Raw genomic sequence first — 25,126 nt, forward strand, 5'->3', positions numbered from 1 at the left:
AGCAAAGTCAATGTACATATGCACTTTTTTGCAGGAGCAAGAGCAAGGTTTTAGTCAACATTTTGCACAGCAGCAATTATCATTGGCAAGCATTATCACTAAATTTGTGAAACTTCCCTGCATCATGCAAATGCAGTGTAGTCAGGTGTGTAATCGTTCATCTCAGAGAGTATTCAGCTATGTGGCTTGCAAGACTGTGAAATGAGTAGCACATTAATCCCAGATGAGGTCATATTAGCAACCCAAAGTGTGTTATACTGACCTTCTCAGGCCTGGAGGTATGGCTAAATCATCAGTTTAGAGTGGTCAGCAGGCATGAATGTACAGTGTAAGAGTTAGAAACAGACAAGGGAGCAGTGTTGCGCTAAAGTCTTGCACTGTGTGAAATAACTGCACTTGCAGTATAACTTATCAAGGTATACAGGCTCCCCTCAATTCTTATGTCAGCCCAAATAGCTGTTGGGCTGGATCAGCTGCAACGCCTAACCCAACACAGATCCGGCTCAAATCTCTCCCACTGTCTGCCACCACACGGGAGCATAATTTGCACAACTACATACCCTAGTGGCTACAGAGTGGAACTATAGTCCCAGAACCATTGGCTCGGCAGAGGTGCAGAGTGCACAGGATGTGTGGGATTAAGCCAGAGCACATTCTTGACCCCAGTTCAGATCTTTAACTGCCCCAGACCGAGTGAGCTCATAGCAGTTTCCGAGTGTGTGCGTTTGCTCCTGCCGTTTCGGCATGCATGTGTGTGCATGAGTGTATGCACATGTACAAGTTGATTTGTGCAGCTTGTATGAACCTTCGTGTTTACTTGTATATGTGTTTTTAGATTCTAGCAGCCTGTGTGTAATTATCCTGGTCCTGAGAATGTTGGGTTATGGGCAATCTCACTTCAGACAGGCCAGGGCAACTGGTGGGGCCTAAGTGACAGTCAGTTCCCAGCAGCACAGGCCCCTGAGAAAATGCCCCTTCAGAAGACAAGCATGCTCGGACCAATAAATCATTGTTGACATCCCCCAATGTGCCCCAATGCCTGTCAGGGATTTTTTTACCCATTTGATTAACCAAACATCTATTTATTGAATGTGTGCATTCATTATAGCCAGCAGAGGGAGCCGTCACACAGGAGATTTGCAAGGCTGTATTATTGTGTTATCAAGTGTCATTGCTGCAAAACAAATGGCTCCACTGAATACAACTAAAATTCTACTTACTCACTTACTTACTTTGGCCTGCTATGCCAGAGGAAAATGTTTGAAACTCTGGCCCACGATATACACACAAGAGGAGTCAATGGCAGGAGGATTGGTGTTGCTGCTGACATGTTGCTGAGAGCCACACTGAGTGGCTCTTTATGGTGCAAACATGTGCAGACCTCCCACGCTCTAGATCTGATGTTGCTGTTAATTAAGCACGCCGCCACAGAGGGGCCTTGTGGGATACTTATGTGTGCGTCACCCAGAGCTCCATATGTTAGCTCATGATGTGCGTGCCCTGTTCCATGGGAAAAGGTATATTTCATCTCAAACTTTGGCCGGCCTGGCCTCTGTGGCATTCCTGAAAAAGCACACTCCAGAACAGACTGACTATGATTGATTATGAGTTTGGTGATTTTGATGTGAAGCCAACCCATACTGAACTCAAGAGGTGTGACATTTCCTTCAGCGAGATAACTTACTTTTGACAACTTGACCCATAACAGATCTGTGTCCCTGTCTCCCATAAGCATGATCCATTTGAGATGTAATGATACGGTTTGTCAAAATGGAAAATGTCTAAATCTAATGCAGACTCAACGGTTTTGCCATTGACATCACCATAGTAGTGTATGAGAGCATAGTATTTATAAAGTGTGATGTGTGTGCACGTTGGGCGTCATCGTTCAGGTGGAGTTTGGTGCTTGGTGGTGCTGTTTGACACGTACACTGCTGTTTGCTCTTGGCAGAGAGCAAACTAGTTCAGCGGACTAGAAGAATGGCACAATGGATTAGTTTTTTCATCCACACAGCAATTCGTAGGATTTAGTGGAGACCTTTGATGCTGTGCACTTTTTTTTTTCAAGAAGAAAAAACTCGGCGACTGAAAAAATGACATATTTACCTTCCCTGAACATTGGATCTTCCCTCCCTGATTGTTTCTCTGTAGTCGATAGTCACTCAAGGGTGTTAGGCTTGTTACATTCCTTTAGGCCTATTGAGAGAATTGTATCCTACAAGGGGAGTCACAGTTATAACTGCTGTTTAAGGGATGGCATGTTAAGGTTGCAAGAACAAACAAAGCACAGAGGGAGGTTTTGTTTGAGACAGTTTCCACCAAACAAGATTCATACCATCCAGAGAGCATCCACGTCAAAGCTGATATGAGATTATTTTCATAACAGTTTATTAAAACTCTCTGTCAGTGTCTGTTTACTTGCATACCTTCACTCTGTTAACAAAGAATGGGAAACTCCCCTCTCTTTCTATGGTGATTTGTGTGCTTACATCTGGCATGTCTGGCTCATCCCCTAAAACAGTGTCCCTCATCAGTCAACATATGATCTTGTAATCCATTACATTGTCCAGCACAATAAATCATTTCCACAACACTGTGGGAGCTCTATTAGCTCTATTAATCCCCCACCCCCCCCCCCCACACACACACACACACTCATACAAAAACAAATGCATGTTTTAATGATGAGTAACAGTGAAACAGAAGTTTGGGTTCCTAGAGCATGTTTTCTTTTAAGACCATCAAAGTTACCAGTTAGACTTCGTATTCTAACCCTAAAATATTCCTATGGTATCGTATTCCTATCCTGTTAGAATATCCTAACCAATCACCTCACCAAGCAAATTTACCTCTAGTCTTCACCAAATGCCAGAGGTTCTCATCATGAGTCTGCATACTGCCACACTCCTACCCTATAGGCCTAAACACACATATTCAGGTTAATGACCTCTGGCGCAGTGAATTCCTTCAGCCAGGGAGGGATTATTGGAGCATTAGGCTGTCAGGGCGCAGAGGCCTGCTTACATGCTATAAACCTGGAGGCTGGTGTAAACCTCCAACCCCCCCCACACACACACACACACACACATCCCACCTCTGCCCCCTTTTAGGCCTGTAAACAGACTGAAACAGATGAGGTTGCGTAGAGCCAGAGACCTCACACGTCTGTCCTGACTCTCGTCTCTCATCTCCTTCGTCTGGTCTCGGCTTGCCCTCGGCTCGTTTAGTGGACCGATTCCTTCTGTGGTCTCAGCGCGTGGCTGGAGGTGACATCTCTGGCAGCCTGACCTCCCACTGTGGTGTGTGTGTGTGTGTGTGTGTGTGTGTCTGTGTGTGTGTGTGGGTGTGGTCTGTGTGTGTGTGTGTGTGTGTGTGTGTGTGTGTGTGTGTGTGTGTGTGTGTGTGTGTGTCACGTGTGTGTGTGTGTGTGTGTGTGAGTGTGTGTGTGTGTGTGTGTGTGTGTGTGTGTGTGTGTGTGTGTGTGTGTGTGTGTGTGTGTATGTGTGTGTGTGTGTGTGTGTGTGTGTGTGTGTGTGTGTGTCTGTGTGTGTGTGTGTGTGTGTGTGTGTCTGTGTGTGTGTCTGTGTGTGTCTGTGTGTGTGTGTGTGTGTTGTGGGCCTCACCACACCAGGCATTTGGTTTTCCACTCACACCGGCCACCACTCTCGCTTCATGGAAAACGGGCTTATCTGAGGAGTCAGGCTTTATTTGTGGAGCGCTACCCTAGTTGTGGCAAATTCCTCCAATAAAAACAAAAGCTGTTTCCAATTTTCAGCGGCAGAATGACAAGTGAGTAAATTCAGTTTACTGGAGCATTTCCATTCTCACTCAAACAGATACAAATGGTATCTCATACAGTATGTCAACTCAAAGATTCCTATATGTCTTCTCCCACATAAATTATGTCGAAAGCAAACATAATTAAACGAAGGCGAATTACACCTCACTGGTAAAGCCTATTAGTCTTCAGTGGCCTAAGGGTATATGTTGCAACTAAAGGAAGCTGAGGGTCAAGGATGGGTCAGAGGTCATTGATAGACAGGGTTCTGGAGTTTCAGCTTCTGTGTATTCAGTTCAAATGTTAAGTGAGAAATAGATAACACCCCTGCATTGATAACGTGCCTGTGAGTGTGTGAGAGAGACAGATAGAGAGTGGGACAGAGTGTGCCCGAGTGGGTGGATTAGTCAGGACTTTTCTAGTCATGATAATTTGTGAGCACGTTTTCCTTTAATTGAGCCCTCGAATTAATAAAATGTGAGCACGTTTTCTTTAATTGAGCCCTCGAATTAATAAAATGTGACCCCATTGTAGGCCTAAATTGAGCTCTTGAAATATGTATTTTGTGATCACATTTAGTCATTTACGTCATTTTCTCACCGCTCGCTGTGCTGTGGTGGCAACTTTGTGTTACCTATCAAGCTACTGGCATGGACTAGGCCTACTATCAGGCTGGCTGTAACATTACAGTTCATATTGGTAATGTGATGATAACCGTAGGCAGTTAATTAAAGCCTTTTTAGTTTTCACCATTAAGTGGTCAGGGTGGTTAGCAGACTTCTACTCTTTGTAGCAGGGTCACCTGTGGTGTCAACCGCCGGATGGAGACCCATAAAGGGGAAATGAAACTTCTAGGCTACATACTGTAGGCTACTCGGGCTCTCTTGGAATGACCGGTTTCCACTACCTCCTTCTTGATTGTTGACTAAAGCCTACGTTTTTTCATGCACACAATTTAATTTTTAATTTATTATATATTATTATATATTTAATTTAATAGCGCAGTCTTTGTTTGCACATACGTTTGTAACGTTATCACAGACAGAGTACGACATGTTGGTCAGTAAAGAATGTGATGTCACTTTTTGAAGGGTTTGGCTATTTGCTGTGCATGTGGCTCATCTGTCAGATATAGGGCTGAATCCTTAGCATGCTCCATTCGATCTGATTAGGAAGTTGAAGAGGGTGCACGGTGCCAATAGACAACAGTAGCAACAACACAGTAAATGCCACATACAGTATCTTAGTATTTTATTGACATTTGGACATTTGGGAACATTTTGGGACATTTGGGAACAGAGGGCCACATGACACAAGGGCCTCCTTAAATGTCCTCTGCATTTATTCCCAGGTCTCACCCTGATTGGGAATACAAATTAATACAGCCCCTCTCTATTAAGGAACAGTCATTAAAGCTCAAGTATGGTACTGTACTGTTTTTAGGGTTTGGGAGTAAACTGTGTCTGGCTAGTTTACCTCTTCTGCACCAGCCACACACAAAAAAGAAGCGATGAGGTCGTTTGTTTTCTTTTTTTGAGGCGGTTTCCAGGGATGCGAACGGAAGTTGTCTCCTTATTCACATATGGGAATGGCGGCTCGGCTCTGTTTTCATGAGCGCGCACAGTTCAAGGTTCACACAGCAGGGGAGTCCTCAATGGACCTCCACTGGAGACTGTACTTCAAGACGGCTTCTTGCGCTGTGTGTATGAAGTTTCACATCCATTGGGAATGCTGTTCGCTTAGCCTCACTCACCAAGCCAACCTCTTTTTCAGCATGGCCAGACAGACAGGTTGTGGGAAAGACTGTTTGGCCATGGAGGGAGGACCAGAACATACCCCCCCACCACAAGGTAGACACAACGTCTCAGTTCTTACTGAGGCTCCCTCGTCAGCACGTACAGTAGTGTGCTGTGCTGTTTACCTGTTCAAAATAGGGCAGTCTCTCTCTCCTCTCTCTTTCTCTTTCTCTCTCTCTCTCTGTGTCAAGTTGTCCTTTCTTCTTATATTTCTTTTCTTGGTCCCTGTCTCTTGCTCTCCTTGTCTGTCAGTGTGGGTCCATTGGTCCATTTGATAAATGAGGGAAAATGAATGATTCCATGTGGAATGTGTCAGGAAAGTGACTGGCTCAGGCAAACTTGCACAAGCACGAAGGCACACACACACACACACACACACACACACACACACACTCTCTCTCTCTCTGTCTCTCTCTGTCTCACAAACACACACACACACACACACACACACACACACACACACTTACCCTTGTATTCAATCCTACAACCAGGGGCGGACTGGCAATCTGGACATTCTGGAAAAGTCCAGAACAGCTGTCGGCCTGGCTCAATATGCTTCATCAGCCAAGTAGCCTTGTCAGTGTCTCCTCTGTATCACTCCAAATAAATATGTTTCACTTATGCATATCAGTAGCCCATGTCTGCACTATCAGTTATAACTTATCATAGTTATTCCACAGGAGCCTCGGGTTTGTTTACAGTGAATCATGAGCATATGTTTGCTGTATGTCACAAAAAATGTTCTAGCTTAGAAATCGCGTAACAAGACTTAGAGAACCTTTAACCAGAATTTAAAAAAAAGAAAATCAGCTGGAAAAAATTCAGTTTTGTGTTACCTTTATCAGTGTCTGCTCTCTCTGTGTCTTTGACGCATACAGTTTGAAAAAACAAAACAAAAAACAAAACAAAGTCAAGCAGTGAAATGTGGTATATAATGCACGGAATAATGTTGATGTGAGTATATAATGCACGGAATAATGCTGATGTGAGTATATAATGCACGGAATAATGTTGATGTGAGTATATAATGCACGGAATAATGTTGATGTGAGTATATAATGCACGGAATAATGTTGATGTGAGTATATAATGCACGGAATAATGTTGATGTGAGTCAGACAGAAGACAGGCCAGGCTATAGTGTTTCTGTCCGTCTCTTATGTTAAGATGGTGTGTTAAGCAACCAGAATTTGAAACAGGGAGCAAGAAGGGGAGATGAAGGTCCGACCTGATGATTTGAAGCGTTCAGGTCGGGGTGCCCTCATGTGCACGATAGATGCCATGCACATCATCCATTTCAACAGAAGGTTTGGTAAGGTAATGGCACTTCAGTTTTCAGCACAAAATGTAAATGTTGTCTGAATTTGTAGTGCGTTTTCTAAATGATGTGCAGGTGTTGTCAAATGAAGATGCAGATGTTTTCTTAAGTTGGTTGTGTTTTATCTGTTTGCACGTGTTTTGCTGATTTGCATCTGTTGTCACAAGTTGCACGTCGTTTGCACCTGTCGGCCACCGTACCATCCTGACCAAGTTGCAGACTTTGTATGTATGTGCAATGTTTATTAGTCCTAAAAAGATGAACAGACACTCAAGGCCATTTATTGATAGACCCCCATTTACCATAATGGTATATGATGTCCCTGTTGGTTTAGGTTACTTATAATGAAGGCAAGATAATAATCATTAATCAATAATGATAATTTTTGTCAAATCTGACTGACTATTTTGAATGTGATACTTTCACTGGCATAATAATATTGTGAGACTGTATCATGATAAATGGCTAATGTGTATGTGCGTGCGAATGGTAGCAGGCCTATTTGTAAGAAAGTCCAGTTTCTTTTTTTAGTCCCAGTCCGTCCCTGTCTACAACTACCACTAAATTGACAACTGACATTGCATCTGCTGTTGAAAGGAGGACCTTTGATGTTCTACTAATGAATACTCCCTTCATAAATTTCGATGTAATGTTTTAAATTACCATTTCTATTTTTAAATTACCATTTCTATAAATATCATATAAATGACCATTTCTATCTGAAATATGCATGAAAAATGTATTTCTCAAGATGTTCAAATTTTCAGTTTTTTGAGTGGGCAAGCATAAAATACTTTTAGTTTTTCTTATTTAGCTTGTTATCTGGACACATTTGCATGGACCTCCTATGTATTAAAAACAACATCAGTAGCCATTTTTGAACAAGGATGCTTGCCAGTGGAGAGTATGCATTATGGAGCCTTTATAATGAGATATTATGCAGAAAGAGTTGCTTGCACAGATTTTCCAAAGTCCACTCAAGACCCTCAAGGCTGCTGTGACACAAACTATTACAATGATTTGTTGTGGAGAGAACTCACAATAATTCATGGGTTTACCCTCACAACTGGTAGATTTCGATTCAAACTCGATGCAACACATCCTTTGGGCAGTGTATTTATTTGGATCATGGTTTTATGCATTCACTGAATTTATTATGAAACCTCTCTGGGTGTGGGAGTACAACTGTAGCCATTACTCCTCCGTGCTCCGAATCCACTTTAAGCCCCACAACCTGAGCTACCCTGCGTATGTGGGATGGGTCCTTGAGGGAGGCCAGAGCTGCACATTCCTCACGCTCTCCTGGGAACATTCTGCCCAGCTCTGGAGCAAGTGCTGCTACTGCTGCCACAACAGCCGTTACAGATTTATATAATCTGCAATGACTCTCCAGCTACCATCAACGTCCTCACATTTCCAGCTATCAATTCTCTTTGTCTATTGTGTCCTTCTCATCAGACTCAGTGCCAAGTCATACCACCATCACTAAATCTACCCAAAAGCCTTTTCCCCACTGATCCTGAAGTGCACGCCAGTGATGTTGTTATTAATCAAACATTGATTCTTCCCTAGTCCTGTGTGCCTGAGTGCATTGACTTTTGGTTTTTACGTTGTGTGACAGAATTGGGAAAACTTTATCTGAGAAAGTTGATGTATGTGACCTCGGACCCCGCCTGCTTCCTGTGTTTGTCTTGTTGAGTGGATAGAGAGCTCTATCAGCGCTCACGGCTCTTTTGTAACACCGCCTGCACGAGCGCTCTGGCCACGCCCCTCCCCCACCCCCTCTGCACCACATAAACCCCACTGAAACAGCTTCTGACCAGATTGGGTTGGAGACCTGTGCATAAAATCAGGATGCATTGGTTTTGGGGTTGCTAAACACTTCTCAATTTCGCATAGTTTCTCTCATGTCTCTCACAGTTTCTGGCCTCCATCACTCATACGACTGAGTGTATAATCTACAGCTATGTTTAGATTAGCACCACCTGCACCAGGGTTGCAGTGCTGTGTTCATCACTATAAAATGTATAGTTATTTTTTGATATGAAAGCAGTTCCTCCATATCTTTCAACCATCTCTACCCCCACTCTCTATCCCCCACTTTAAACCCCTGTGAGGAGGTTGTGAGGAATGAATTGATGACAGAAGCTGTAGGCTCATGTTGACTGGATGGGAGAAAACCAGGGGTGCTCTCTGTGTGCTAGGAGCAGATGTTGGTGCATCCAGGTCAAAGTGCCCTGAGCGCAACTAATACGCGGCCAATCAGGAAGTGAAGCGGCTGGAGGGGCGGAGGAAGCTATGATGGGATCAGTTAAGAATGTTGACAGGTATAAGGTTCCACACTGGCCATTGTCTTATATTAACCTAAACACTGGCACTTCTCTCTTCATCTAATTCAGGAATTGATTGAGTGTGTTCATTCAACTGGTACTAATGTTCTCTCATTACTTGTGCAATAGATGGGTAATCCAGATCCTGGATAGACACTTCAGTAATAGGATACAGTCTCTCTGCTCCTCAACTGAAAACAGACGAAATGCAGAAATATGCCTGTTCCATTTGAAGTTGTAGGCAAAGTATCATGGATATTTAGCATGTTAACAAAGAAAATCCTGGCATAAATCAACAGAGAACACTTTTCTTGAAATCCTCTGGAGTGAACAGCTGAGGAGAGCCAATTCCTGTATGTTGCTTTTCATGACCATAGCTGTATCTGTGGAGGATCAACTATGTCTACAACAGCAAACAGACTATATCGTTTCAAAACTGAAAATCCTGGAATACCTCCACAGCTCTTTACTTACAGAACATATTGTAACATAACAAAGACTCACACATTTTGGCATAAGGTTTATCAAACATATAAAAATGTGAGCCTTTTATTAAACCAGCTGTGTTTTGTTGTGCGCTTGTCTAATATGTTTATTTTCATTCTGACAAAGGACTGTGTCAGTCGGTGCATACAAAGTTCCACTCAAGGCCAGCTGCTGCATTTGAAACCGCCATGTTCACTTGGATTCTCACCTCAGTTACCCTCCTCAGGACTGCACAAAGCTGAGCCCTACCGCCCGGGGATTGGACCAGGAAGAAGGATAGCACAATTTCATGCTTCATATACAGCGTCTCAGACTTCTGGCAGGTTAACACTGTTCACAGCGGCGGGCCCCTACAGCTGCAGAAGGCAGCGACAGGCCCTGCCTGCTCTCTGGGCTTTTTGGGAAGAAGCAGGTCATTGTTGAAGGGCATGTGGGCAGATTTGTTCCTTGATGCTAAGGAGTCAGCGCTCACTTATTGCTGGCTGATTGGAGATTCCCCTCCATTTTTTTTTTTGCCCTTTCATACGGAATTCTTGAATTTAATTATATGGAGACCTCATCTCTATTCAGAGTCCATCCATCCAAAATACAGCGGTCAGAGGGATATTCTCTATGCATTTTTATAGTGCACTGTGTAGGGACTGGCAGTGCAGAGGTCTAATGAGGAACAATGAAACACAATGGGGTCATTCATTTGTTATGCAGTGCAACCAACTTAACACTTTTATGTGGGAAGTAATTAGCGGATGTTCCCATAAACAACAACAAAAACAACATACGTACAGTATGCACACACACACACACACACACACACACTCACACACAAGCACACACACACATGAACACACACACACAAGCACACACATGAACACACTCATGTGCTTACAGAGGCAAACAAAAAAACACATTCACAAAGGCAAACACATACATGCAGGCACATTCATTCACACATACATATTCATTCAAGCACGTAGCTTCACACACACACACACACACACACACACACACACACACACACACACACACACACACACACACAAGAAAAAAAAACTCAGACACTGTGTACACACACACACACATACAATGCTGTATGTGACGATACACCTCCTCTATTTCTTGATAATGGTCCTGCTCCGGGAAGATTGCCATGGCCTGGATTTAAATGTCAGAGGAATTCACGATAGTTGTGCACCGTGCAGCACGTGGACCTCTTTAGGGCTCAGGCCCATGGAGAACTTCACTTAACATGCTCTCCATAAGCTTACTACATCCAAGACGGTAAATGTCTTGTTGTCATGTGTTTACTGTAAGTCTTACCATTGTTACCATTTACCATCATGGACATCACCTGTCTTTGCCAAATGTGATGAAACCTCATTCTTGCATTAATAGCTACGAGGGAATTGTTCTACGGCGTAGTCTGCCATACTGACTCAGGGGACAAATCTCCAGGGTTTTTTTTGTCCAGACACTCTCCCCTGCTGTGCGGACAAAGTCGGCTAAAAGCTGGGGGTGGAACTGCTGGACTGGAGAGTGGTGAGAGGTTGCTTTGTCCCTGGTGTCAGAGTGGCAGACTTAGGCGCACTTGAGGAGTGAATAGCTTGTAGCTCGCCATGGCAACAATGTTAACAATGTTGTTGGTCTTGAGTGCTCGCAGTGTGTGTTTGGTGGTGGTCGTAAAGAGTTTGTGTGTGTGTGTGTGTGTGTGTGTGTATGTTGGGCCAGGGGTGGAGGCCAGAGAGAGAGAGGGGCCCTGTCTGAACTTGACTTACCGCTAGGTCCCCAAAAAACACACCAAATCATTTTCCTATTTATGCAACTGTGTTACCAATTGGCAAAATCTACTATGCAGAATATTTCTTTCGGATTAGTCTCACCATGCCCCATCCCCCAAAGCTGCTCCAATCACTGGATAACATTTATAACTGTATATCATCCAAACTGTGCAGCCAGACCAGTGCCAGCGATGGCAAAATTGTACCACAAAATCCATGTGCGTCAAAATGAGCTTGTCGCATCTTGAAACTCACTTTCCGAGACATTATCTTGTCCCCGGAGTTCCAGAGAACTCCCCTGACCCTCTGTCCTCTCCTCTCGTGCACTCTGATATCACCGTGTGCCCGGTGCCAAGACGACTGTAGTCCTGTGTGCTGTCTGCAACAGGTCCTTCTCCTCTGCGTGAGCCAAGGCTCGACTGACAGACCCCGCTCTGCTCGCAAGCACACACACACACACTCTCTCTCTCTCTCTCTCTCTCTGCCTTCAGACGTGGGGCTTACGAGCTGCTAGGTGAAATATGGGTCTGGGTCTGACTGCATGGGCTCTCTCTGTCAAGTCAATTTCAATTACCTTCAGACAGAAATTAATGGATTTGATGGGTTTTTGAACTAATCTATTCAATGCAGCTCCATAGTTTAACCATTAACTATAATGGTTTTGCAGCATGTTTGGGAAATTATAGTAAAGATAAATAGTTTCGCTGATATCCACTCCCGTTTACCTAGTTCTGTAATATATCATGCTGTTTCTAACTAAGCTGGCAGGGTAACAGTGATTTTTTTAGGGTTAAGACCAAAACAAAATGGCTGTTTGTTATGCATACATCATACACATAAGCTATATTGTAAATGCATATTACTGAGCAATTGGGATATTGTTGATGGCAGTCAAATGCAAACAATCTGAGGTGGTCAAATGTGAATGCTGGCTTTGAGTGATGGGAGAATTATGTTAGTGCCAGCTAATGGTTAATTGATGGCCATGGGTAATTCGATACACCTACTTGTGTACTTGTGTGAAAGTCCATTCTTGCCCTGTCCCTGCTGCACAGTCTGGGGGCGAACAGACAGAGCTTTCAGCAGGCTGCGCTCATCCAGGGTTTTTGTGAGAGGGAGTGAGATTGAGTTTTTTGGGCAGGGGACAAGTGGGGGCTGAGGTTGGGGTATGGGGGCTTGAGGATTAGGGACGTGGGGTAGAGTATCGTCTTACAGTTCCCCCAGGGAAAGACACATGACCCTGTGGAATGGGGAAAGAGAGGGAAAAAAAGATGTTGGGCCATGGCTTGAGCTCTTTCAATGGGAACCACATGCAGCACAGAGAAGGACAAGGAGGAGGAGGAGGGGGGAAGAGAGAGAATGGGAGGAGGCTGTGACTAAAGCTCTCTCTCTTTCTCCCTCTCTCTCTATCCCTCCCTCCCTCCCTCACTCTAGTGTGTGTGAGAGGGCTGTGAGTGCCGCGTGGACCCCTCCTGATATTTTCAACAGGCAGTGCAGGAGACAGAAGTGGAGAGGCAGTTCGCTCTCTCTCCCACACACACACACACACACACACCGTCTCTCTCTCAGTCTCTATCGCTGTGGTCAAATGTGAATGCTGGCTTTGAGTGATGGGAGAATTATGTTAGTGCCAGCTAATGGTTAATTGATGGCCATGGGTAATTCGATACACCTACTTGTGTACTTGTGTGAAAGTCCATTCTTGCCCTGTCCCTGCTGCACAGTCTCAAGCGAACAGACAGAGCTTTCAGCAGGCTGCGGCTCATCCAGGGTTTTTGTGAGAGGGAGTGAGATTGAGTTTTGGGCAGGGGACAAGTGGGGGCTGAGGTTGGGGTATGGGGGCTTGAGGATTAGGGACGTGGGGTAGAGTATCGTCTTACAGTTCCCCAGGGAAAGACACATGACCCTGTGGAATGGGGAAGAGAGGGAAAAAAAGATGTTGGGCCATGGCTTGAGGCTCTTTCAATGGGAACCACATGCAGCACAGAGAAGGACAAGGGAGGAGGGAGGGGGGGAAGAGAGAGAGAATGGGAGGAGACTGTGACTAAAGCTCTCTCTCTTTCTCCCTCTCTCTATCCCCTCCCTCCCTCCCTCACTCTAGTGTGTGTGAGAGGGCTGTGAGTGCCGCGTGGACCCCTCCTGATATTTTCAACAGGCAGTGCAGGAGACAGAAGTGGAGAGGCAGTTCGCTCTCTCTCCCACACACACACACACACACACCGTCTCTCTCTCAGTCTCTATCGCTGTTTCTGCATATGTGCTTGAGTGTGTGTGCGTGTGCACAGACTCCTGCGTGTGCTCAACGTTGTGTGTGCAAGAGACACACAGAAGAAAGAAAGAAAGAAAAAAACTAAGGACAGATTGAAACAACTCCGCAACTTCTGTCAACATTTCTGTCTCACTCTGGGCTTTTTGTGGCGCTCTAAGATTTTCACGCAGACAGTGAGGATCCGCTGTTGTGACGGCTGGAAGGGGGATTTGCGCTCTGAGCCTCTTCACTTTCTTCGTTATCAGGGGAGAGACAGCAGACCGGGAGAGCCATGTCTGGAGCGCTCCTGAGGAGGAACTCCAGTAAGCTGGGCTTACAGAACCTGCTGAGGTGAGAAATGTGTGGAAGATGGGAGAAGATGGGGGGGAGGGGGTAAAACTAGTAAAGGTAAAAATGAGTGAGTGAGTGAGTGAGTGAGTGAGTGAGTGAGGGAGAAGTGTGTGGTAGTGAAAAGTGACTTAATGAGTGAGTGAGTGAGGGAGAAATGTGTGGTAGTGAAAAGTGACTTAATGAGTGAGTGAGGGAGAAGTGTGTGGTAGTGAAAAGTGACTTAATGAGTGAGAGTGAGAGAGTGAGGGAGAAGTGTGTGGTAGTGAAAAGTGACTTAATGAGTGAGAGTGAGAGAGTGAATTCATGACAGTATGAGTGTGTGAGTGGCTGACCGGGTGAGTGTTAGTGTCTGTATGAATGTGGGACGGGGGCAGCTGCTTCCTTTGTTCTGACTGCACTGAGAGGTACAGTACAGGTTAATCAGTTTACACACACACACACGTCAACACACATCTTTGGGACAATTACAGATTGGGATATTTAATACACAGAAGGCACTTATCTTTAACAACATAAAGTACAAAGAGGTAACCGTATCTGGGTATCATTCATAATATTATAATGCAGGTTTCAGTATTCCGTATCATTCCTAATATTATAATGCAGGTTTCAGTATTCCGTATCATTCCTAATATTATAATGCAGGTTTCAGTACTGATACATTGTGTACTCTGGAATTGTACAAAACACGTAGAAAGAGGTGTTGTTGTTTTCAACACAAAGAGAAAAACAATAAGCCGAAACCTGGCAGAGTGGGTGCCAAGTGACCTCATATTTTTGGTTTGTGATGTTACAGGATTAAAGATAATGATAGACTGTGTGGCCTGAGAGAGATTGTAAATCCACTCACTGCCCCTCCACCTCCTGCCTCATTAATCCACAGCAGACACTGGGCTGTTTTGTTAATAGTTTAAGCTGTTTTTACTGGTATTTTGTTTTTGTGGGAAAGGCCATTTGTTCAGGTCCTGCGCTGTTTCCGTAGGAGGTCCTGTGTGATGAAGGAGGAATAGAGAGACAGGGAGAAAGATGGAGAGCGAGAGAGAAAGAGCAAGAGAGAGAGAGAGAGAGAGAGAGAAGGCAATAGAGAATAAGAGACAGAAGGAGAGAACAAGGAGAGGGGACTCGGGGCCCCTTGATTGTAGCTCAGGGGAATGTGTGTGTGTGTGGACATGTGGGTGTGTGGCTGTGTGTGTGTGTGTGTGTGTGTGTTCCAAAGGGTGTGTGTGTGTGTGTGTGTGTGTGTGTGTGTGTGTGTGTGTGTGTGTGTGTGTGTGTGTGTGTGTGTGTGTGTGTGTGTATGTATGTCTGTCTGTCTGAGTGTGTGTGTGTGTGTTTGTTAGAAGTGAGTATGTGTACATGCAGAGGAGAATGTTTTCTCTGATGTTTAGGAGCCTGTCTGTGAACCGAACATCAATGAGAGAAATGCAACCATTATTGAATCACTCAACAAGCATAGAGAAGGAAAGGTATTGCAATGTTGTTCTATCTGTCAAAAATAACTGGCCCGTTGTCCAGGGAGACCCATTACACAACTGTCACCTGAAAACCTCATAGTTCATGTACCTAGGGAAACATACAAACACACACATACACACATGCATTCAAACACACCAACCTGACACCCAGCTGACAAGGGTAATCTGAAAAAATAAACACACTTACACATCACCAAACACACACACACACACACACATACACAAAGAAGAGACTGCAAGTATCACATTACACGGAGTGTGATGACAGTTTGTGAACTCTCATGGAACAGCACACATTCCCCACACTGCCTTTGCTGTCAGCAGCTGAGAACAGACTCTCTCTCTCTCTGGCCCGGTCTCAGGTGTCATCTGCAGGTGAGCTAGGTACTGTATGCCCCCCCACCACCAACACCTATTATTTGTGCTGCCAAACCAGCCCTTTCTTTCTTATACACTACAAGGTGGCTTTGGAGGGATCATGCACATTCATCTCCATAAAAGCCATGTTGGGCTGTACAGACTTGCACAGGATGTCAATTGTTGTTGTACTGCAGGTGAAGTCACACAGCATTCTTTTGTGAGGTTTTTGTTAATGATTTCTGCAAGCATGTCATGTCCTTCTTTCATATATGTGTGTGTGTGTGTGTGTGTGTGTGTGTGTGTGTGTGTGTGTGTGTGTGTTGTTTATATTGTTTTGGTGGAAAACCTGTGTCTCCTAGAACTGGTTCCTGAGTTTGACAAAATGTGGTTGGGTTGTTTTGTCTTCCAGATGCACTGGGGTGGGGACATTCACAAAAACACATACATCATCATCATAACACAATAAGGTCACCCTGCTTGATAAACAGTATAGATACAGTACCAGTCTGTATCATCTGGGATTGAGAGAGGTGCTCAGATTGCCTCACCCACACAAAAACACTCCCCACATCCTGCTCCTTAACGATCTATTTATGAAGAGTAGTAGACAGGCATAGATAAGATATGTAAGACAGATTTCACGATCCCCAACACAAAAAAGCAACACTACAGCTGATAGTGTATAAAGGATGATTTCCTTGTCATTACCGTTGAAAATGGCACAATCCACATGCCCAATGTATAGGATAAGGTAATAAAGGGCAAAACAACAATATGGTCTTGTTTTTTTGCCAGTGTTGCGCTGGATTTGTTTCAGAGGTAGCCTAAAGGAAATAGCTTTGATTGCGCAGTGATGTCAGGTGTGAAAAATTCAAGCAAAGGCTGTGTCTACTCTACAGCACTATTTAACAATGCGCCAGTCTCCTCGTGATCCCTATCAACAAACACGTTGTTTCCCAACTCCGAAACCGCATAGCCACGACCTCCTCACCCCCGTACGTTTCACTCAGACAGCCCTCTGTTTACGATGGGGAGATAAGAGTGGACGGAATGCGAGCAACGGGCAGAGTTGGGGGCACTCGCTGCTTGACTGGCGGGGGCAATAACCTCTTTGCAGTCCCAACACCAGCTTGCTCAACCGAAGGTTGAAGGTTCGAAAAGGTAAATACATGGAGCGAGTGAGACTTTCGTTTCCGGACTCCTTTTCATCACTAACGTGACAGTAGCCAGAAATATGTGGAGGATTAGATTTCATTGTCCACACAAGACGGTTCTGTAGCCTAATCTCTGTGTGCTTATTTCTGTCCATCATTGCGTGTGGTTTAAGTCCTTGCGCTAATCAAATGTCGAAAAGAGCAGGGGGCGGCGTAGTGGAACATGAGAAACAGCTTTGTAATGAGCTTTGACATGACCCCAAAGACAAATAAACTCACACAGACCCACAGCTTTCAGACTGGGTGGGGCTGGGAGAAATAAGCTGTGCTCCATTTGTGCTCGGCGGGGGGCATGCAGCTAAAGCAAGAGTGTTTTGTCCTCGCTGGGTCTATAAACAGTGCGCTTACCTCATCTGGCCTGGTGGCTCTCTATTGCTGAACTGGTACGTGATATGGGAAGGTATTTGGTCTGGATATTCTCTGCATATGTGTTTTATAAGTATTCATGACCATTTCAATCTGGACAGTGACTTTCTTGTTTTGTAACCAGGTCTGTGAGGATTCCTGGGTGTCCACCAAATTCAATAAGAAAAACCACAGTTGTTTTCCAGTCCGTCTCATCTTTTACTCATATAATTTACTTTCCAAGGCACATCATTTTTCAATGACATCATCCTTTCCCCTTTTCCGTAGTAGGCCTACTCTTGACTCCCATGTGTAAACCACAGGCCTCTGCTAGTGAGGTCACACAAGATCAGAGAGGAAATAACTGGTATTTGTGCTCCTCTGGTATTTTGTTTTGGGAATGCCAGCTCTGACTGAATGAAGGGAAATCAATGGTTGTGAGTTGAGAGATTCTCTTATTACTAGTGACTTAGATGAGGGATCAGTGGGTCGACTGACCACCTGGGATTGGTAAGGTCAGCTGGTCACGCAGAGGTTGGATTAGAAAGGGCTAGACAGTGCGAGGAGTCTGTCTGCTAAGTGAGAGTAAGTGGAGGAGTAAGCTTTTTAAAAAATGACAGGCATCACATTTTGGGGTATCTTGACCTTTGACCTACAGAGTGCAAGAAGAGGTTAGAGGTTACATCTCCTGTCAGTAGGACTGTTCTCCATTGAAACCTTCGTCTCCATTAGTTGCTCTGCTCTCCAGTGCCAGGGTTTAGACTGGAGAAATGCAGAACAACAGACTCACAAAGCACCGGAAAGCTCTGGCTGATTATGAGTCACCGCTTCTTCATTTTCATGAGGTCATTTGTATGATTGTGTGTGTGTGTGTGTGTGTGCGTGTGCGTGTGCGTGTGCGTGTGTGTGTGTGTGTTTTCTGTTGTCAGCCTTGACTGTTGAGTTACTTATAGGTCTGGGATGCGTTGTGGCATTGACTTAACTGGCTTTACAATAACAGATCCTTTCAAACCGTCATGTAACCGTTGTGTCATTGTGCAATTGCTGGCACACTCTTGACTGGGTTTCCCCTACAGTTAGTTATAGGCCCCTGGCAGTTCCCACACACAACTCACCTGACCAGTGCCATCTGCTGCTGAGCAGAAATGTCACAGTGTAGGTCTTTCATGAATGAATCTAACAAGTGGTATATGCTTGCAGCTGGTGAAGGTTAATCTGTGTTTACAACACATTCTGAAGTTGCAACGTTCACATGCATGTGTTTCTCTTTAAATGATTACATTGAGGACTAAACACTGTGTGGCAAAAAAAGATTACCGGTAAAGGATGACCGCATGTCGTATAATCCTTCTTCTGTGTTTTTACTTAGCTACTATGTTATTTCTGTACGCCGAGGAGAAAGCGGATAAAAAAGGGAGAGTGATGTGGGGGTCGTCCGCAGACGTGTAAGCCCCTCAAGAGTAACAACAACAATAACGACGACGACGAGCAAACCCCTCAGCCGCTGACGTCATCCGACTGGTCTGTGCCAGGAATGAAATAATCCCATTAGGCTGATTAAAGGCCAGGCTAACAAGGGAGCCGGGATCTGCCTCGTTTGAGGGACTTGATCTCGCCACATGCCTGCTCGTTTCCGCCCTCCCCGAGCGCTGGGGAACAGAGCCGCTGAGGAGCCCTCCAGGGCCACACATCTCCCTGGAATGAGGAATTTGGGGATGGCGCGTTGTGAAACGTGTGAATTCACATTCACTATTTTTTTTATGGGTTTTCTTGGATTTCCCAAGCTCCCTCGTGCTTAGGCTATCACCCAAGCTCTGAAGGGAGCAGTTTAGGAAAAAGTTTACGAAGTAGACAAAGGGACATTTTTGCGTTGTGGAGGTCCAGCTGCTCTGGAACCCTTTCACCTTCCTGTGCATTCCCCGTCGATCTCCCTCTTTCATTCACTATCTTGGAGCCTCAGGCTTCAGGTCGTCTGCTTTTCCGGTGACTCAGAATGTGCAGAGAACTGGGGAGAGGAGAAAGAGAGAAAGGGAGTGTTTGTGTTGTGGAGAGAGAGAGAGAGAGAGTGGGGGGGGGGGGGGTTGAGGTGGGTCAGAGTTTAACCATCCAATACTTGCCCCCTCTGAACCCAGAAGTGACCCAGAAGATGTGTGAGCCAGAAAGTTATCATTACTAGTGGCGAAAGTGTGTATGAGTGAGTTGAGTTATGGATGTTCCTCACTGATACTGATGGACGTTGTAAAAGCCAAGTGTCCCTCGGAGCAGACAGCGGTGTGGCTATGGAGCCGTTAAGTCGGTCTGGTCTGCATTTGGTGGGTCATTAGTGACCTCGGCTGTCCTAATTAGCCCAAATTAATGTGTAATGCAACATGACACCCACACACCCAGATGGAACCTATTGACAAGTCCTTTAGCGTCCACTCCAAGGATAACACAGTCTATTCTCTGAGCCCCTGGAGCATGAATGTTCTCACTGAGGAAGTTCACTGAAATGGCTGCTTTTCTCTACAGGCATATTGACACTGTTTTTTTGTTGTTGTTGTTGTTAGATTAAGTATTTAACATCATTGGCACTTAGTGTTGTATTTTGTCATTTTATGTTTTACCATAAAGATAGTTTCCTTCACCGTAACCAAACAAGTGCATACATATGTACAGGCTTACAAGCTCAGACATGTCTGCTGAAACATGGTTGTGTGTGTGTGTGTGTGTGTGTGTGTGCGTGTGTGTGCGTGTGTGTGTGTGTGAGCATGTGTGTGTGTATTGGTAGAGGAGACTATGTGTTTACCACACATGTCATAAACACAGGGATGTTTTAGTGTTTCCAGCAGTGCAGTTGGCCCTCGCGGATCACTTTGCTCATCTTCAGACAACAGTGTGTGTGTGTGTGTGTGTTTGTGTGTTTGTGTGTGTGTGTGCTCATCTTCAGACAACAGTGTAGCCTCTGGCCGCCCCCATCCTCCAGAGCTAGAGAGAGATCCCAGAGAGAGTTGTATCATAAGTAGAGGGTGGTGTATGGCTCTCCTTTACCAATTCTCTTACACTGCTCTGTCTCCTTTTCTCTCTTTCTGGTGTAAGTGTGTTGATAGACATTTATTATATGTGGTGGATGCATCGTATCGGTGCCATCTATGTAGTCATTTAAGAGAGTTAAAGAGTGGTCTAACAAAGAGTTTTTAACAAAGAGTTTTTAAAGACTTCCTCTCCCGCTCTCTCTCCCCCAAACAGGGTGACGGCCCAGAGGAGTATTGAAGATGCCGAGGAGATTGAGAGGGAGCGCAGACGTAGGGCACGCGAGGCCTTCCGTAAAGAACACGGCCTCTCCGCACCCGAAGGGGCCTCGCTGGACGCCGAGACCTCAGTAGAGGCTACACCGTAAGTCATGGGGCCAGTGAGGGAGGGAGGGAGGGAGGGAGGGAGGGGAAGAGAGAGAGAGAATTTGAAAAGTGATCACTTCTCTGCACTGTGCCATTTGAGTGTGAATGTGCTCGGCCGAGCCAGCTGGGACTCCAGGAAAGGCTGACTCATGAGCAGCATCATTCATCTCCCCTCCCCACCACACACACACACACACACACACACACACACACACACACACACACACACACACATTTACCTCTGATTTATCTCTCTTCCTTTGCTTTATCTGTTCACATGTTATCAGAACCCCAGCCTCTCTTTCTCTTTCATCACCTCACCTCTCTCTATCTCTTTTCACACACACACACACACACACACACACACACACAAACACACACCGGCCCCTCTCATTACTCCCTCTCTGAAAAATGTTTACTACACACAGTGTCAGAGAGTTGTGCTGAGCGCCAGGGCCCTCTGCAGGCCTGCCGTTGTTAATCACAGACTCGTAATTACGGCCTACACTCTCACTCCTCCATCCTCTCATCTCCAGAGAGAGAGAGAGACAGACAGACAGACAGACAGACAGACAGACAGACAGACAGACAGACAGACAGACACAGACAGACAGACAGACAGAAGACAAACAGACAGACAGAAACCAGACAGACAGACAGCCTGTTATTATTATTTCATTACAAAGACATACTGTGCGCCACAACATGTGTGTAGTCTTCACTCAAGACATTCCATCATTCAAAGAGCAGTCACCACATTCCCAATGTGACCATTATGCCATTTTCAATAGCTTTCATTTATTTTGGATGTTTTATCATCTCTAAATATTTGGTCTGGTCATCTCTAAATATGTTCTGCTACAAATTTAGATGATTTTCCAAATCTCTAAATAAGTATACCATTTCTGTCTAGACTCTCTGATCAAACTACAAAGCTGCTTTACCGTGTGTACCGTGTGAATTGATTCTGTTTTAAAGCTCTGCCATGTGTGAAATGAATCTACTTTTAAAGCCCAGATTTTTCTCCTGGCCTGGTGATGGTTAATGAAGGGCTGGCAGTCTTTACTTAATCATACTACCTGTTTTTATGATAATGGCCACCTGGTCACATCTGTTTTTTCCATCATTGCCAATCAGCTTAATCATCCTTTGAAATGTGCTTCAAAATTCCTTTCAGGCAGCCCCCAGGAAGATGAAATAGATTTCCATCCCAGTGGCTTTTTAATGAACAGGCAGTGGGAAGGACAGCAGTGGGTGTCATTAAAAATAACATGCCTCAGTTTTCCTTTTCATTAATGAAGCGCTTCTCAGGTCCGGTGTTTTGGCAGATGTTTTGGTTAACCTAGAGGGTCCCCTTTGAAGTAGACGGAGGATAGTGTTGAGAATCATGCTGTCTCTGTGAAGAGGAGACAAAAAGAGCATGGTTAAATACCTACAACTGTCAGTTAAGGTCAAGCCTCACAAGAAACTAGTGAGTTGAAGGAGGATTTCCTGTTTTTTTTACCTATTGTATAACTTTGAAATATTTATTTTGTATGTATAAAACATGTAGACTTTGGAATGACAGTACAGCATAAACTGTGATGGAAATGGTTGGGAATCACAATAATCCTTTCACGGCAAAACACCACAGTTTGATATACTGCAATGTGACAGCACCAAACACAGACATGGTAATTATACAGAAATGTGTGTACCGAGTTTCCCTCATAGTTGTGTTTGGCCTGTTTTGGAGCTGTCTTTATTTCTGAACTTTTTTTTTGGTACGTGATTGTCTGAGACACAGTTATGTATTTCCATTTGTATGGTCCGTGGGGAAGAAATATGGCTGCCAGGAAGTTAGAGCAGACTGACCGCAAAGGTGCAGTGTGTTGTCTGCCTCATGTGAACATGTCTAGAGGGGAGCGTCCAGCCTCATGTGAACATGTCTAGAGGGGAGTGTCCAGCCTCATGTCAACATGTCTAGAGGGGAGCGTCCAGCCTCATGTCAACATGTCTAGAGGGGAGCGTCCAGCCTCATGTCAACATGTCTAGAGGGGAGCGTCCAGCCTCATGTGAACATGTCTAGAGGGGAGCGTCCAGCCTCATGTGAACATGTCTAGAGGGGAGCGTCCAGCCTCATGTCAACATGTCTAGAGGGGAGCGTCCACTAGAGGGAGGGGGGAGCGCGTCCACTGTGAACATGGGGAGTGTCCGAGGGGCGCCCAGCCTCTCTGTTGCTTCCACTAGAGGGGTATTTTACTTACTAAAACTGAAAATATGCTCACAGCTGTTTCTCAGTTTTGTTGGGGGAAAAAACTCTCACTGTGTAGACAGCAGTCCACTAGAGCGCCCATAGAGGGGAGCGTCCACTAGAGGGGTTGTTAGAGGGGAGCCGCCCCCCCCCCCCCCTTCCGAAAATATGCTCCAGCTGTTTCCAGTTTTGTTGGGGAGTGCAACAGGTGTCGCTGTCTCCCGCCTGCCCTGCTTGTCAGGTGTCGCTGTCTCCCGCCTGCCCTGCTTGTCCGTCAGCGGGCTGCCTAAGTGGGATTGGCGGCAGCGGGAGAGAGGATGAGCAACAGCCACAACAGGATCACCTGTGGTGAGGTGGGGGGAGCAGAGGGGGCGAGCAGGATCACCTGTGGGGAGGTGGGGGGAGCAGAGGGGGCGAGCAGGATCACCTGTGGGGAGGTGGGGGGAGCAGAGGGGGGAGAAAGGAAAACAAATCATGGCAGCTCCATCTGTTCTCTGGGAGCTGCGTTTGATCTCAGGGCCGCCGGTGGCTATAGATGGGCTTTACTGTTCTCGGTGCGAATGTGAGTGTGAGTGTGTGTGTGTGTGAGAGAGAGTGTGTGTTTATCCCCCATCTGGGTGTTTACATCACCACTGCTCAGCTGCAGGTGTGTGCGCAGTGCAAAGGTGTGTGTGTGTGTGTGTGTGTGTGTGTGTGTGTGTGTGTGTGTGTGTGGGCCATGCTTTGCTCCCCCCCCACCCCCTTTGACACCTTCGGTCTACGCTTGGCTGAGTTTAAGATAGCACAGATGTCTCGTAAAACTGATTATGACCGGCAGGGTGGCCTCCGCCATTCAACCTCACACTAGAGGTTGGTCTCTGCATTCTGTCTCCATGTGCAAATGGTTTTCTGATGAATTGTTGTTTGTAAATCTGGATATGAATAAATACTCAAGATTCTTCAGGCATCTGCTCAATGAGGCCTCTTAACATCTTATTTTCCACATCTGCTCTTTCATTTAAAAACGGTTGTATCTGTCCTCTGACAATGTCTATCTCAGGTCAGCCCAGAACTTTACGAGTCCCGCAAAGGCCACTGGCTCCGTGGTTCTGGATGAGGATGAAGGCTTCAGTGACTGGACACAGAAGCTAGGACAGGAGCGCAGGCTCCGGCTGGAGAACGGGCGACCGGCGGAACCGACAGCCGAACGGGGAATGAACGGAACCGCCAAGCACACAGAGAAGATTCACTGCTCCTCCTCTGCCACATCTGCCAGGCTGCAGAGGTCGCCACAGGAGAATGAGAACCATGAGGCGGTCAGGGAGGAGGAGGAGACGCGTCTGGGGAGCAGGATGACTGAGAAGAGGAGGAAGGACTTTGGACGAAAGGAACACAGTCAAGTAGACAAAGAGGTAGAGCAGAACGGCAGAAGGATGAGCCCCATTAAGAAGTGGGGAGAGAGTCAAGAAGGAGACATGGATGAAAAGGTACCAAACAGCCATTTATGTTAAAATGATACTACATCCCACATGAGAATGTGAAGCTGATTGCTGTAATAACACATGGTGAAGTAGTGACTTGGCCCTTTTTCTTTATATTTTAGATGAAGAAGAAGGAAGTGAAAGTATCCTACACATCCAAAGTCCTCATGCAGCACGAGTCCAAACCCAAGAACAACAAAGAGGAAGAGGGACAGCTTCACATGTGATCAGAGCCAGGAAGACTCTCAGGTAACGGGACACCTCAGTCAACAGACTGCACTACGTGCTGAGTGGTCGGATTCATTCCTTAAGGGTCATTCACACCAAGAACGATAACGATAACTATAACCATAACGATAAAAGCGTTCGCACTGAACAACGATAAGATGGGTTCTGATTGGCTATTAGCTTTTTATAATTCTCAAAATCGTTCTGAAAGTGATCCCCAACGATATTGTTCTTCATGACGTTATCGTTACAGTATTATGTGTGAACGTCGTCATTCATTTATAGTTATTGTTCTCGTTCTTGGTGTGAATGACCCTTTATAGTCACTTGGTGGAGTGAGCGGCATGTGTGG

The 25,126-nt window shown here is 45.4% G+C and overlaps 1 protein-coding gene across 1 annotated transcript in view; it reads left to right on the forward strand.

Moving 5' to 3' along the window:
* The first annotated feature begins 13,597 nt into the window (after positions 1–13,597).
* The window catches only part of lsp1a (lymphocyte specific protein 1 a), a 30,946-nt gene continuing 19,417 nt past the window's right edge, over positions 13,598–25,126 (forward strand). Inside the window, exons 1-4 of the mRNA XM_048256154.1 lie at positions 13,598–14,082; positions 20,705–20,851; positions 24,126–24,571; positions 24,669–24,795. Coding sequence (XP_048112111.1) covers positions 14,024–14,082; positions 20,705–20,851; positions 24,126–24,571; positions 24,669–24,795 — 779 coding nt within the window. The 5' untranslated portion in view covers positions 13,598–14,023. The remainder of the gene's footprint in view (positions 14,083–20,704; positions 20,852–24,125; positions 24,572–24,668; positions 24,796–25,126) is intronic.

This window comes from Alosa alosa, chromosome 11 (assembly GCF_017589495.1).
Source record: "Alosa alosa isolate M-15738 ecotype Scorff River chromosome 11, AALO_Geno_1.1, whole genome shotgun sequence".
Lineage (NCBI taxonomy): Eukaryota > Metazoa > Chordata > Actinopteri > Clupeiformes > Clupeidae > Alosa > Alosa alosa.